Source organism: Chinchilla lanigera, unplaced genomic scaffold (assembly GCF_000276665.1).
Source record: "Chinchilla lanigera isolate Chin_1 unplaced genomic scaffold, ChiLan1.0 scaffold00061, whole genome shotgun sequence".
Taxonomy (NCBI): domain Eukaryota; kingdom Metazoa; phylum Chordata; class Mammalia; order Rodentia; family Chinchillidae; genus Chinchilla; species Chinchilla lanigera.
Window position 1 is genome coordinate 1,130,862 of NW_004955462.1, and position 16,422 is coordinate 1,147,283.

The 16,422-nt window shown below is 39.1% G+C and overlaps 1 protein-coding gene and 1 long non-coding RNA gene across 7 annotated transcripts in view; one reads left to right on the top strand and one right to left on the bottom strand.

Moving 5' to 3' along the window:
* Positions 1–16,422, top strand: part of Optn (optineurin) — a 52,174-nt gene that overhangs the window by 32,744 nt on the left and 3,008 nt on the right. For 3 of the 6 annotated variants that reach the window (XM_013521445.1, XM_005398090.2, XM_013521442.1), the window contains 3 exons: positions 1,360–1,490; positions 2,290–2,372; positions 7,264–7,391. In XM_013521445.1, coding sequence (XP_013376899.1) covers positions 1,360–1,490; positions 2,290–2,372; positions 7,264–7,391 — 342 coding nt within the window. Of the gene's footprint in view, positions 1–1,359; positions 1,491–2,289; positions 2,373–7,263; positions 7,599–16,422 lie in introns of those variants that run through there. The other 3 variants (XM_013521443.1, XM_013521446.1, XM_013521444.1) reach the window with 3 other exon arrangements.
* Positions 14,703–16,422, bottom strand: part of LOC102009472 — a 5,320-nt gene continuing 3,600 nt past the window's right edge. Inside the window, exon 2 of the long non-coding RNA XR_263087.1 lies at positions 14,703–14,977. This is a non-coding gene — a long non-coding RNA (uncharacterized LOC102009472). The remainder of the gene's footprint in view (positions 14,978–16,422) is intronic.

Here is a 16,422-nt window from a genome sequence, read left to right on the forward strand (position 1 = left end):
ACACTGTAACAATTTAGGGCAGACTCAAAAACCCGTGAGGCATGGGAGCCTGAGCAAGAGGATTGCAAGGTGAAGGCCAGTCTTTGCAACTTAATGAGACTTTGTCTCAAAATTTTAAAAAGGAGGGGCACTGTGTAGCTTAGTGGAACATTTGTCTGTCATGTGTGAGATACCCCAAGCACTGCAATCCCTCCCCCCAAAAAGAAAAACAAACCATGATCCATTAATGATACAATAATATGCTGGATCATTCACAATTGATAGAAAAATCCCCTAAAATGGTCTTTTTATTGAATACTTTAATATAGTAACAGTTTTAGATTTTATTAATTAATACTTTTAAAAGTAATGGAGGGCTGGGGATATAGCTCAGTGGCATAAGTGCCTGCCTGGCAAGCGCAAGGTCCTGAGTTTGATTCCCGATACCAAAAAAAAAACATTAAAAAAAGTAATGGAAGACAGTTTATATCCTAGGACCATTAAATTTGAAAAGAGAAACCAATTTACAACCTAAAATATTAAAAACTGGTATTAGAATAATGCTCATTTCACTCCATTAAATGGTCTGTTTTTACATTACAGTTTGCTAACAATGTAGCAGTTGTTGTCATAATGTATTAGTTATCTATCATTCCCAAAATTTAGCAGCTTGAAACAAACAAAAATACTTCTTTTCTCACATGTGGCTTCTGTGAGTCAGGAATCCAAGAGCAGGATGATTCCAACTCTGGATCTCTCATGAGGCTGCATTCAGAATGGACTGAGGGTCTTGTTCCAAGATGTCTGCGTCAGTCGGGGTTCTCTGTTCCTCCCCTCAGTCCCTCCAGAGGGCTGCTACAACGCCCTCATGACAAGGTGGCTGACCTCCTCCATGACAAGTGGTTCCAGAAGAGAGCAAAACTGAAACCACAGCCTCCCAAGCGCTAGGATTAACACCACACTCATCTTATTTTTTTATTATTTTAAATTTAGTATAAGACCAGCATTCTTAAATATACCTGGCAGAGTAAATAAACTATTTACTATATTGTTAACCCTAAATATTACTTTTTTAAAAAGAGACAATAATATTTTATTGATATAATGGTACATACATTACTTAAACGACTTCTATTAGTGGATATGCAGGGTTTGAACTGCCTGAGGCACACACATGTGCATGCTGCACGTGCAGCTCGTACCTATTGTTTGGAGTTGGAAAGTTGTGGTTTGTGCTGGCTTCAGCAGGAGTATGGATGTGTCTGTCATCCCCGAGGCCTGTCTAAGGGGCAGGACTATTTTCTGACTCCATAAACAAGTGAGCCTCAGAGAATTCACATTCATCTTGGTAGTGAATTCCGTACTTTTTTTCTCTAACAGATGGAGATTTACTGTTCTGATTTTCATGCTGAAAGAGCAGCAAAAGAGAAGATTCACGAAGAGAAGGAGCACCTGGCATTGCAGCTGGCGGTTTTGCTAAAAGAGAACAACGCTTTTGAAGATGAAGACAGGTAAGGTCACAACACATGAAGAAGATGTAGAGCGTGGGATGGTGGGGACTGCAGAAGCCGTGACCTGCCAAACAGGTCTCCTGTCTGAGCCATGCCAGTCGCTCTGTCTATGTGTCGTTTGGCCGTGTTCCTGCAGGATTTGCTTACAACAGAGCTGGACAGACCTATTCCTTGCTTTAAGTTGTAAAATCATGCATTGTGTGCCACAGTGTCCTACCTTGCCTTTGTCGTGAATGAAATGATCCTAGCACCTCAAATTCTCTCATATGCCCTAAAAGAAAAGAAAATACTTTTAAAATTACTTCTGACGTTTGAAAATTCTAAAATGACAGTTGTCCCTTAGCTTGTATAACCAAAAAGTTGGCGGGTAGCTGTCCATTTATTTTGTGTGTTACTATATAATATCTTAAAACCAGAAAATACTGATGTGTTATAAAAATGTAGGTATTGTTCTATAACTTGATTTGTACATCACTGTGATTTTGTACTCAATTTTCATACATGCAGATTTAATTCTTTAATTGCTATATAGAGTGTTGATGTAGAAATACACCATTTCTTTTTTCTGACCCATTATCCTATCAATTAATAGATTGGTTATTCCTAGAAGATTTCTAAAAATTCTTACTTACTTTCACTACATGGTATCCTAGTGTCAACAGTATTTAAAAGTCAGGTTAGTTTCCAGTTGTGGATTTTTGAACCTAGGCACTGTAGTGCGGCCCTTTCTCCTCCTCTTTCGTGGACTGTCTGCTGGAGGCTGTGCGGTTTGGGGCTGCAGAGTGTCACTTTCTTCCAGCAGGCAGTCCTTGATGGAAATGCAGAGCCGGCATGGGGCGAGAACCAGTGACCTGGACCAGCAGGCCTACCTCGTTCAAAGAGGTGAGTCCAGTCCCACCAAAACGACACTCAAAGAAAAATCCCAGTACATTTTATAGACTGGATTCCGTGCCAAGCTACCCAGAATCTAGCACCCCTCAGAGTCTTTCCCCAGTACTCAGTGTCTTTCCTCAGTACCCCAGTCTCTGTCCATTACCCGCTGAGTTCAGACCATACTCTTCACCCACCAGATCTCACTGTAGTCTGCAGTGTGAGCCAACCGAATCATCCCTGTCAACTCACCTTAAGCCCCGCTTGCATGTATTTGTTATGCAGTACTTTCACGTGGATGCCTTCCTGGACGCACATTCCTGTCTCGTAGTCTCTTTCCAGGGAACTCGTGCTCCACCTTTTTTTTTTTTTCATTTTCATTTTTGGAGATAGAGTCTTGCTGTCTAGCTCAGGATTGTCTTGAACTCACCATGTATACCAGGCTGGGCTGGAACTTGCAGTCCATAGTGGCTGGAACTTGCAGTGATCTTCCTGCCTCAGCCTCCTGAGTGCTGAGATTACAGGCATATATCAATATGCCTGGCTATGTACTCCACTTTTAAACCCATTTCAGACTGGCATGGTAGCACTCATCTACGATCCCAGCACTCAGGAGGCTCAGGCAGGAAACCTGCCTGGGCTACATGGTGAGATCAAGGCTGGCCTGAACTAATAGTGAGACCCTGTCCCAAAACAATAAAATAACATAAAACCCCTTTCAAACTTTATCTCCATCCTGAACTTACAAAGTACTCTATTCCTCTATCTTATGAGTTTACATGTTTAAATATTCATTTAAATACTCTATTAAATAAGCTCTCTTGAAGTGTATATCTTCTACCCACTAATGGTGTTTCACACATGATGTTAACATTTATTAAGAGTTTACTCTGTGACACTGTGCTGATATCACTTTTTTTATATTATTTAATTTTATTCTCCAAAAAATTCTGAGGTATATATTATTACATTCTTACAAAAGACAAAACTAAAATTTTACAAGGTTAAATATCCAAGATTGCAAGGGTAGTTAGGGGAAGAATTAGAAATGGAACTGAGTCACTTGACTCAGGCTGTTACGTAGCACTACATATGTGATCATTTAATCCTGTCATAAATCCAGATTTCTGTTTCCTGAGTGAGACTGATCGTTACGCTTCTTAAAGGTGTGGTGCTGTACTTAGTAGAACCTGGCTTTAGTACTAGAAGTGATGTTCTGTAGTTTATAATGAGTTACTAAAATGAAAGTATTATCCTTGATTCCAGATATGAAAATATTTAAAGATCAAAGACTAATGTAGCTACAGAAAAAGTTAATGGCAATGCCACTGAGAAAAGTCTAGGTTTAGGATACCATCTTTAATTTCACAAAATTGAAAATTTTCACAAATTTTATAAAATGTGCTTTTAAATGCTGGACTAATCTGCGTCCCTTTTACATACTGACTGGCTAATAAAATGGAAACATGGAAGCAACCTTTATATACACAGTGAACTGTTAAGTCTTGAGGAGAGTTCTGAGTATCTTTTTTGCTACCCATCTCCCTCCTCACTGACCAGAATTCTCATACAGGGGGGAAAGAAAGTCATAGTAAATATGAGAGGTAGTAATGCAGTTTAAAAATAAAAATAGTGGTTCTCCATCCAGTACTGCAAAAATAAATGAACAGTATCTTTTTTAAGCATAGTATTACTCAGGGTACATATACAAAGAGGTAGCACAGTAGCATGATATAAATACTAGCCTTGGACACTTTTTATCACCACGGTATGCAATGGCAAGCAGAAACACCAAAATGATACCCAGGATTTGGAGGCAGGTTTATTTACATTGACAGGCACTGATCAGGATCATTCTCAGAATATCAGGCCCCGATCTCTGGTGGTCTAGGGCTTATATGGGATAAGCAACAGGAAGTACAGAGGCAGAATGGCTTGTCAACTGGGGATTGGTTTATATAATGTGCATCATAGTGACCAGCTGTTTCCAAGAGACAGGAGCAACCTGAACTCAAACAGGAACTATTACCTAGGCAACTAAGAAACTGAAGTATACTGGTGGAGGGGGCTATTTTCTGTTACAGGTAAACTCTGTTCTTCTCTGGCAGCTTTATTGACCCAGGTGAGTGCTGCTGGGCATTCTCATTAACCTGATTTTAAATATCCTAGGAACAGCTGTATGATTTCTAGACGTGCCCCACAACACTGGGGTCAGGTCAAAAAGGTCAATTTCTTATACTTGGATGTCTTAAGAAAAGACTATTCTTTATAACTCTGTAAGGCAAATGCTTACTTACTTACTTTACATTTTAAAAACATCAGTTTGGAGATACATTTATAATCTTAAAATTTTTTACAAGTATAAATTTAGCATTCATTATCCTAATAAGCTTTTTTGCTCATAAAATTTCAAACAAAGGACTAAGATTTTTTTGCCAGGCATAATGGCACAGGCCTGTAATACCAGCACTTGGGAGGCTGAGGCAAGAGGATTGCTGTGAGGTCGAGGTCATCCTGGGCTACTTAAGCAAGTTCAAGGCCAGCCTGGACTGCACAGGGAGACCCTGCCTCGAAAAACCAGAAAAAAATTCTTCTTATTATTTTTTAGTTTCTTAATAAAATTGCTGTGAACAGCAGTTGCTCTTGAAACATCTCATGTTGCTGTCATCAGCAGTCATTTAAGTGTCTGCTGTCTTCCAGGGCACTCAGCCAGGACTGGAAACAGAGAGGTGTAAGCCAAGGTTAGGCCTGTAAGGGTGCGGAGTAGTGGGAACAGGGTGCACACGTGAAACGGTGAATGCGTGGTTATAAAAGAATAGAGGTGAGGGGCTGGGGATTTAGCTCAGCAGCAAAAAGCGCCTGCCTGGCAAGCGCAAGGTCGTGAGTTCAGTTCCCGGTACCAGAGAAAAACCAAAAAAAAAAAAGAATAGAGGTGAGGACAAGATGAAAGGCAGATTATTAAGGCACAGGTTATTGGTTTTGTTTTGTTTTGTTTTTTTTTCCCGGTACCAGGAACCGAACTCACAACCTTGCGCTTGCCAGGCAGGCGCTTTGCCACTGAGCTAAATCCCCAGCCCCAAGGCACAGGTTATTGAGACAGGTCGGGAGAAGGTGTAACTCTGAGCTCAACCTCCAGGCAAGGATTTAGAAAAGGTGAGAGTAAAGGGGCAAAGGTAGAAATGAGTATGATGGGTTGATAAAGGAAAATGACTAAGCTCCTTATAGGCAAAGAGGAAGAAGGCTGAGGGGACCATGAGCGGGCTGGAATAACAGTGCCAGTGTGGGCCGGGAGACCTGGACCATAGCAAAAAGAAAAGTGCCAGTCGAGGCACCAGCGTTCCCAATCAAGAATCAGTAGCAGTGCTGGGGTTCTGCTTGTCATCCATTGTAGGTTTTGGCAAACTGCAGCCCACAGGCCACGCCTGATCTGACATCTGTTTTTATAAAAAAGACTCAACTGGGATACAGTCACGCACTGAACTACATCCCCAGTCCTTTTTTACAATTTCTGATTCAGGGTCGCATAAATTACCAGTTGCTCAGGCTAGGCTTGAATTTGTGATCTTCATGCCTCAGCCTCCCAGAATGCTGGGATTATAGGTGAGCACCACTACAGCAGTTTTATGACCTGCAAAGCCTACCTAACATTTATTCTCAAGACCTTTACAGGAAAAGTTTGCTGACCCCTGATATCAAGCAATGAGACAATTAGAACACTCCCTACTTCAGAAACCGTGCTTTTTATGGTGAATACATGTATTGAGAAAATGTGTTTCGGGCTGGGAGGTAACTCTGTGGTAGAGTACTTGCCTATGAGGCCCTAGGTTCCAGAACCACCAATAAATTATAATCAATTAATAAGAAAGAAAGAGCCAGCTTCTTACGTTTGCCAAACACAAACTATCCTAATAGTCTTGCATATTTAATGCAAATAATGAACTTCGAAGCCGATAACCATATTAAAGGTTATCATCATTATCCTCCAAAAATGACCTTTTCAATGATGAACCAAGCCCCATAATGAGATTCTAAAAGCACCAAAATGGTTTGTACTGCTCCACAAAGGTGAGCTCAGAGAGATACCCAGGGAGCCGAGGTACTTCTCAGAATTGGTTGCAGTTTATAGGGATCTAGGTCCTACCAGAGTTGGGATCTGTTTGCAGTACTGACTTAAGCTTCAGCCTCTGCATAACTCCAGAATTGGGGGAAATGATACGGCTTGTTCTTCAGTTGCTCCTCGATGATGGTGTTTGGATGACGTATGGCTCCTTTCAAGGGGAACCATCTCATCCAAGAAGTTTTTTTGCACCGAGCTGAGTCAGAACCCTTCTCTCAGTCCCACAGAACATCCCCCCATGCCCGCATACCTAACACTCCACTGCCGCTTCTCTCACGTGGCTGCCCCATCTCAGCAGTAGCCCAGCACACAGTGGTCTCCTGCACATTCTGGAGGTCATGCAAGTTTCTGCTGAATAAATGAGATGACTGCTTCTGAGAAGATCCATGCTGCTCCAGGGGGCCTCTCCCATGCCGGCGTGATTTCTCCCTCCACACACGCTCTCTCATTCATCTCTTTCTCCCTCTCTGTCATGCACACGTTAGTTTTTATTAGAACACACATTGCCCTATACCTAGAACTGAAACCATATATTTTCACAGACCTGGAACTTGGAATATGGTTTAAATCCTGAAAGAGCAGGGAAGCAAGTGTTGGGTCTAGAGACTTCTGTTTCTCTGTGCACATGGTGATAGCTTCCATTGAGGACTAAAGCGTGCACTCATATTCTGCTAGGTACTGATTACAGAGTTTAACAGATTTCAAATTAACCAGCTGTTTTTAAAATCAAGTAAGAGTGCTTGTGAGATAGAGCTAATGGAAATTTCATTTTCTGCTTATTCCCAGGAACTGACCACAGGAACTGGCAGGAACAGCAACCCCAGAGTATTCCGATCCATGCTTGCCCCAAGTGTGGGGAGGTCCTGCCTGACATAGACACCTTACAAATCCATGTCATGGACTGCATCATATAACTGTCGGCGTGTCATCTCCCCAAACTCTTGGTAAATGTCAGGTTTTTTTCCTCCAAGACCTGTACTTTTGTCTTATTTGTTTTCCCTCAAATATTTTGCCTCATTATCCTTGTTTTAGGAGAAAGAAAGTACATCTATAAAAAAGAAAACTTCGTGGATTTCCATGAACTCACAAAATAGAATGCTTGATTGCCACCCTGCGGATAATGAATTCTCTGGTTTTTTTGTTGTTTGTGCAAGCAGCTGCACTGTTCATGCAGCTCACCAGCATGGGACATCATGACAGAGCTTATGGAATTAGATGGAATTTTTATTTTTGATCAGTTTTTGTTTTTGTTCTAGTTCTTTTTTGTGTTTTGAGACAGGGTCTCACTATGCAGTTCAGGCTGGCATTGAACTCACTATATAGCCAGGCTGGCCTCAAACTTGTGATCCTCCTTCCTCAGCCTCCAGAGTGCTGGGATTACAGGCATGTGCTTCCACAGTCAGCTCTCCTGATTGATTATAAGAACCTTTTGTGAAGGAGAAAGATGAAGTGGTCACAGATTTAATCAGAAAAAAAGTCTTTGAAATATTTTTAAAGTAAATTATATTACTGTATTGTTTTCCTTCATCCATTTAAAATGGATTTTTTGGAGTTGTGTGTTTGTGTGTATGCTGTAGGTTTTTTGCAGCCACAATAATTGTACCAAAGTTATATAGCTCTTTTCATCTGAGCGCTGTGAGCTTTCAGTTAATATCAGGACATGTGAAAAAAATTACTGGCATACATGACACTAAGCTCACTAAATTCCTTATAACCATTCAGTGTTATCTTCAATTTTTTCATGGTACTTACTGCAAGTATATGGGCTTGTATAGTAAATAGTTTATTAATTTCTAAAAAGAACATCTGTTTTCTTCTTAGCTCAGGTTATATCTTAACAATGACAAAAAGTAGTTACCAGAAAATAAAATTTTGCCTATCAATCTTTTACACTGTTCATATATGATCGACTAATTTTATAGTATGTATCTTCTATATTAAGCTCTTTTAGCTTAATATAAGCATGGTAGTAAGATATGTTTTATTAATTTGGTAAATGTGAGCAAATATCTTTAACAGGGACCAATACATGTTGGAATTAGAAGTTGTTCTTGCCAAGAAGGTGGATAGAAAGGGATTTACCATATTTTTTAGGGGCAAATTTGTAAGATTACCTAGTACCAGACAAGCTACAAAAGTAAACAATATCTAGGTTGTAAGACATTTAAAAGTTAAAAGATCTCCTATCATATCTCTCCTAGACAGACTTGATTATACACATATGTCTTTAAATAGAAATCAAAATAGTTAATTCATGCCAGTGAACATACTGTACAAATTAGTTATCTTCATGCCTGAATAGTCATCATTATGCCAAGAGAATACACTGTACAAATTCTACAGTAATTTAGATACATGTTAGATTCATTATTTCCTCACATACCCCAAGGAGAACATTTGTTAATTTCTAAAATAACAAACATTTTCTTTGAATTGTTTTGAGGTATTAGGGTTTGAACCCATGCTAGGTAAGTGTTACCACTGAGGTACCCAGTGTCCCCCCATCTCTTTCTCTCTTTCTTTTTAAATTTTGAGATAAGGTCTCACTAAGTCATCCAGGCTGGCCTTAAATTTGCAGTTCTCCTGCCTCAGCCTCCTAAGTAGCTGGGATTATGTTTCTTTTCATTTTTGTTCATAGTTTCTAATATAAATTTTGTTTTATTATTTTATCTTAGAGAAAATAGATTTCTTTAGTATGGTATCCTAAGTAAAGAAACAAACCAAATGGAATCACATTTAATGTATTGGAGGTATCCTTTTATTTTGTTCAAGTAAAAATACCCAGCAGATCCAAAGTTGGAAATAACAAGAATGGGCGTATTAAGCCTGTGACCAGATGATTTGCATGATAATTAGAAGGATTACAAATGAAAGCAAGTCCATATGGTTGGCTTAAATTAAGTCTACTGAAGAGATATCTGTATCCCATGCTCATTACAGCATTATTCACAGTAGCTAAGCTATAGAAGCAACCAGGTGACCACCATTATTGATGAGTGGATTAAAAAAAGTATATGTATAGTGAAATACTATTCAGCCTTGGAAAAGCAGGGGAGCTGGGTATGGTGGTACATGCCTGAAATCCTAGCACTCTGGAGACTGCAGCAGGACTGCAAGAGCCCAGTCTGGGCAACAGAGCAACTTAGTGAGATTCTGTCTCAAAATAAAAAATAAAAGGATAGGGATGTATCTCGTTGTGAAGGTCAACACACACACACACACATACACACACAGGCAGGCAGGGAGAATTATTTTATTTGCAATAATATGGATGAACATGGAGGACACTGTGTTAAGTGTAATAAGCCAGGCATAGAAAGACAATGTACTGTACATGATCTCACTTAAAGGGGATACGTAGGGAAAAGGGAAATGTTGATCAAAGGGTACACAGTTTCAGCTAGGAGGAGTGAGCTTTATAGATCTATTGTGCAGAATAGGGACTACAATAAATACTGTAATGTGTTGCTCAGGAGCCAGCCACTGGAGGCCAGCCACAAGGGAGAGAAATTAAGTGATGTGATGAATTGCTGGAAGCTAAGTGTGTTCAGACTTGAGAGTTACCAACTCTGGGATCCAATCTTAAGAAAACTTCCACACTTCTATGAGTTTTGCCTCTAGGAAGCCTTCTGACTTTCACATTTAAGACTGAAAAAGATGCCCTTCTACATACTTCTGGCTGGGGAGGGGAAAATAGCCATTCTGAAATATACACCAGAACAATCTGTTCTTCTTAACAAGGCCTACCCTCAAGAAAATCTACTTCACCAGAACCCAGTTGACTTGGGAGGAGGGAAACCCCCATGCCAGCCTCATCTTGGCTTCTTCTGTTCACCTAAAGAGGGTGGGGCTTAGCAAGGTCACAGCCTCAAGGTGCAGGCTCAAGACTATCACAGGACAACAGGATGCTTTGCCTCCCCTGATACCTTAGCACTACTGCATACATAGGGCCCCTGCAGAATATGAGGGCTTACAGATGAAAACATTGCAGTCATTGTCTGGGACCTTATTTAAGCAGTCTCTGTGGAAACCCAAAGGTTATAGGATAGATAAGGATCAATTTTGAAATTTTGCCTCTGACATCAACAGATAAACAGTAAACAGCTTAACTCCTAACTAGGTAAGCACAAAGCCTGACCCTATTTCACTCAGTTCCTTTTACTTACTACTGTATATCATGTCCAGCTTTTAACAAAAAAAGTTATATGGCAAAACAAAGGCCAAAGAATTCTATCTGAAGTGATAGAGCAAGCATGAGAACCAGATACAACTAAAGATATGAGCCTGGGAATTTGAAACAATTATGGTTAAGTCCCTAAGGTTTCTAATGGAAAAAAGGGATAGTATGTAAGAGCAGCTAGGTAATGTGAGCAGAGATGTAAACTATAAGAAATAACCAAAAATAAAATAGAGGGTGGGGGCGGGGGTGGTGGGTAAGAGGGAGAGAGGGTAGAAAAATATATAAATCCTAGAATATTGTTAATAGATGTGAAAAATGCTCATTAAATACACTGGAAACTAACGAAGGAAAGAACTCTTTGAGCTTAGAGAAATGTCAATAGAAACATCCAAAACTGAAATAGCAAAGAGAAAGAAGAACAAAAGTGACAAAACAGTATACAAAAAATGTGGGATGCCTTCAAAAAGTGTATCGTATTTGTAATTAGAATACCAGAAGGAGAAGGAAGAGAAGACAAGAGAGGAAATATTTAATAATGGCTGAAATTTTTCAGAAATTAATGACTAAGCAAAAAATCACAGGAAATCAAAGACAGTGAAAAAATATTGAAAGAAGCCAGAGGTGGGATAGAAGAGACTTGGGAAGCAATAGGAGAGTACTACAATGTGGAGTAATTAAAATGTTTATAGAGAGAAACCACCAGCCTCCAAGTCTATATCCATAGACAACCTTCAAAAGTGAAAAACAAATAGGTATTCTCAAGGAAACAAAAGTTGAGGGAATTTGTTGATATTAGATCTACCTGCCTTGCAAGAAATGTTAAAAGAAGCTCTTCAGAGGAAATTATTAGAACAGTGTAATTAATAATGAGAGAAAATTGAATCATAAAATGATCAATTAAAATTATCAAGGGGTCAGGAAAAGCACTAAAGAGAAAGCAGTACTTAGGAGGAAATTCATAGCACTGAATGTGAATAATGTATAGGAAAGTAGAAAGATCTAAAGTTAGTAAAATAAGTTCCCATGTAGGAAACTAGAAAAAAGATACCAAATTGCATGCAAAATACTCAGAAGAAAAGAAATAAAAGCTGGGCCTGGGAGTACATGCCTGTAATCACAGCACTCTAGAAGGCTGAAGCAGCAGCATCACCACAAGTTCAAGGCCAGGGTAAACTATGCAGAGAGACCCAGTCTCAAAAAAAGAGAGAAAAATTAGAGTAGAAGGCAATGAAATTAAAATCAGTAGAAGAAAATCACCAAAATGAATGCCTAGCTTTTTGAAATGATCAATAAAACCGATAAACATCAGATTAACTAAAACAGAAGATACAAATTACAAATATTAATATACCACCAGTGGACAATTATCACTTGAAATTTTAAAACACTACTACTTATATTAGCACCAAAAATAAAGACTTAGGTATAAATCCAGTGAAATATGTACATGATCTATATGAGGAAAACACAAAACTCTGATGGTGAAATAAAAAACATCTAATAAATGGAGACAGAGTTCATGGTCATGGGAGGATGATTCAACAGTCTCAAGATTTCAGGTCTTCCAAGTTGATCTCTAGGTTCAGTGTAATCCCCAATAAAAATAAATAGCAACAAGTTATTTATAGATGTCAAAAAAGCAACTCTTAAAAAAAAAAAAGTTTATAGGGAGAGGTAAAAATCCTAAAATAGCCAGTGGACTTGGGGATTGATGCTACCAACTTCAAGACTTACTACAACACAATGATAAATAAGACAGTATGGAAACAGATGGGCGGAACAAAATAGAGACCCCTGAAATAGACTCACCCAAATCACCTAACATTTTTGTTTTGCTGGTACTGGGGATTGAATTCAGGGCCTCTGCACTGAGCTACATCCCAACCCAGTTTTTACCTTTTGAAGACAGAGTCTCACTGAGTTGCTAAATTGCCCAGATTGGATTCAAACTTGTGACCCTCATGCCTCTGCCTTCCAAAGTGCTGAGATTATAAATTTGCACCACCACATCTGGCTTCAATTAATCTTCAACAAAGAAGAAAATTCGGTTTGATGGAGAAGGGATTTTCAATAATCCCCAGACATACTCATGCAAAAATAATCTAGACATAAATCTTAACACCTTTCATAAATATACAGCCATAGATGGGGAGAAAATCTCCATAGAACACATGTGATAAATGGTTGCATTGAAAATATACCCCAGCTCAAATACTCTAGAAAACAAGCCGGGCATGGTGACACATGCCTGTAATCCCAGCACTCGGGAGACTGAGGGAGGAGGATCATCGCAAGGTTGAGACCAGCCTGGGCTACAAAGTGAGCTCAAGGCCACCCTGCACTACATAGCGAGACCCTGTGTCAAGAAAAGACCAAAAAAAAAAATTTTAGAAAATGAATTGAAAATGGGCAAGAGCTCTGAACGAATACCTCACCAAGCAAGATACTGTTCAGAAACAAGCATGTAAAAAGACATCCAACATCAGATGTTATTATGGCACTGTAAATCAAAACACCATTACACACCTGTTAAAATAGCTAAAATCCAAAACACTAAGAATACAGAGAGTGAGGCTGTGGAGCAACCAGACTCTCACTGATTGCTTATGGGAAGGCATAATGTTACAGCAACTATAGAAGAGTTTGGCAGTATCTTACAAAATGAAGCAGATTCTTTCCTTACAATTTAAATTCATGTGATTTAAGACCACACAAAGCCTGCATATGAACACTTATAGACATTTTGTGTGTAACTGCCAAAACCTGGAAGCAACCACAGTGTCCTACAGTAGGAGAGTGGATAAGCATTTGTGCTACATGCATGCAATGGATATTATTCAGTAAGAAAAATTAGCTAGGCCATGGGGAAACATGGAGGAACCATATATACATGCCCTCTGGTAAGTGAAAGAAGGCATTTTGAAAAGGCTGCTTGTGGTATGACTACAACTATCTGACACACTGGGAAAACTATGGAGATGGTGAAAAGATTAGTGGTTGCCAGGGGCCAGGGGAGGAAAAGATGAATATAAGAACCCTAGGAGACTTACTGTGCAGTAAGTCCGTTCTGTATGATATTGTAATCATACATACATTTGTCAAAATCCACAGAACTGCACATCACTATGGGCTGTAGTTGATGTGTCAGTAGTGGTTTATCAATTGTAATAAATCCCCTGCACTATGCAAGATGTCAATAATAAGATGTTTGAAGTAGTTACTACATTAGCTGTTGCTGGGTGTGGTGGCACATGCTTATAATCCCAACACTGTGGAAGCTGAGGCTGGACAACATGAGTTTAAGACGAGCCTGGGTTATGTAGTTAGTTCAAGGCCAATCTGGACTACATAATGAGACCATGTATCACACACCCAAAAAAACTGGCTAACAATCCCATCTAAAAGGGATTGTTTATAGTGAAAACTCAAGTTTATTTTGCCATTATTAATTCAGCAAGGGAAAGCTGGTAGGACAGCCAGTTTCAGCTTTTAAGTGTAACAAGTCAAATAAATGAACCACTATGTGTATGTTTTAACGGAAAACAGAAGGCAACAAAATTGCTTTGCTATGAAAGGTAAGGAAAGTACAATTTTAGTACTTTTGAGTTACATATTTAATCCCTTAATATTACCAAACTACTAGTATGTATTCTTAGGAAAATGTTATTCATTAATTTTTTTCTAGCTATGAAATCACAAACATGAAGTATAATATAAAATATTGATTCAGGAACTCTCAGTGAGCTGATAGATTTATGTAGCCATTTTTTCCTTTAGATATATGGAGCTATAACCAAGAGGGAGAGTTATTTCACATATATAAAATATATATTATAATTATTAACCCTCAAAACAAAGGAAAAGATATGTTGAACATTCTTATGGATTGACTAAAACCACCAATGCTAGAATTTTTTTTTACTGGCTTCCCTTGCAAAATGTTAATGGAGGTAACTAGATGGGAGATCTTACCCTGCTGTTTGAAGTAATCACTGCATTGGTTGAAGAGCAATAAACATCTGTTTGAGCAACAAAGACAATATTCTGTTGTAGAAATTAAGGAAAATGGTTTTTATTTGTCTTGAAAGGATCGCACGTCTTTCATGGTTGCCTCTGAGCAAAGATTACATTTTTCTCAATAAAAGGTCTCTGGTCAGTTGTACAAGTTGCAGGTAAGAGTCTAGAAAGTTCTGCACCACAGAACACGGAATGCATGAAGTCAGATGTATGCAGATGCCTACAGGGAGTTGCGGGAGCGGTAATGGCAACCAGGCAGTTACCTCTTACAGGCATGCTTTTGAATTTGGTTGCCTCTTCTCACTGAAGGATAGAAGAACTGGTTTAATCATCTGGTGCTTTGGATAAACATACCCAAAGATACTCTACTTCTCCAGTCTCTACTTAGAACTATATTACCAGTACCTCAGACTACATTTAAAGTTCTGACATATTCCCCAACTTCAGTCACAAATGTAAGAAATCTGCTAAAATCCACATTGCACACCTCTGGTACTGAACTTATCCCCTTAACCAGATCCAAAGCAAGTTCCTTAGACTATTAGCTCTTTCTGTGGTTCTGCCAAGTCTCCTAGGTATTGCCTTTCTGGCTTCCTCTTCTTGTCCCTGCAGAGGTAAATTTTCTTTGGTCAATCACCAATGCAGGTAGGTTTTCCTTCATAGTATGTTTCCCATTTAACCTGTTCCTAACTCTTATAGTCTGGAACAGTTACTACCTTCTAACAGGCTTTTCCGCCTCGAGTTTCTTCCATATTCAGTTCCTGACCACCCATCTTTGTAAGATTACTCTTCCTAAATAATGCCTTATAGAATAATGGAAGTGTCAATTAAAACATATCTAAAGCTTACATGTAATAGGCACACTATCTGCATATTTTCAAGTTTTTCTCCTTTAATCCTCAGATGCCCTTCTGAAATAGCTATTACTGTCTGTGTTGTGCACATGGGTAAGTTGAGTCCTTGAGAGATTAATTTACCCAAAGTTGTACAGTTGTAGGTGGCAGTTAAAATCACACAGTCTTAATTTTGGAGTCTGAATGCCTAGCCACATGTTCCTTCTATACATCTACCACCCCCCCCCACCCCAGCCAGATTTGGTCTCTACTGTTTACAAAATAAAGTTTTTGACTAGGTGTTTATCATCTTTTAATATTTATACCTCCTTCCCTCTATATGTTCCCTCCTGTTCAGCAAAGCTGGTGCCCATTAGTAGTATCTCTTGTTATTTATCTTTTATCTTGTGTCCTATTCTCCCATATTGTTCCTGTAGATGCCTAGAATATGTACCATGTCTTTGTGCAACACCCTTACACATAAGGCAGTAGACCATCATACTGATTATAGAAGTGCAGAAATGTACTGGTAAATATCATTTGATCCTCCAGATAGTACCACTGTTAGCACTTTATAAAGGAAGGAACTAGTCAGTTGTACAAGTTTCAGGTAAAGAACTAAATGTGAAGTGGCTTACTAAAGAGTAGCTGTGCTACTGAATTTTTCCTTTCCATACACATTGTGTGCCAGACACCAGCAGCAAGAGAGAAAAGAGAAGAGGTAAATGATGAACAGATGTGTTTCCCCTTCTCTCCACATGCTCACATTACAAAAGGAAGAAGAGAAAACATCAGCTATTACAGTACCTTCTGGCAAGCTCTATGTCTAAGACCAGTCTAGAGCTCTAGGAAACAACAAGTTGAAATGCTTAGCTCATGGGCTGGGGATATAGCTAAGGCGTAAGCGCCTGCCTG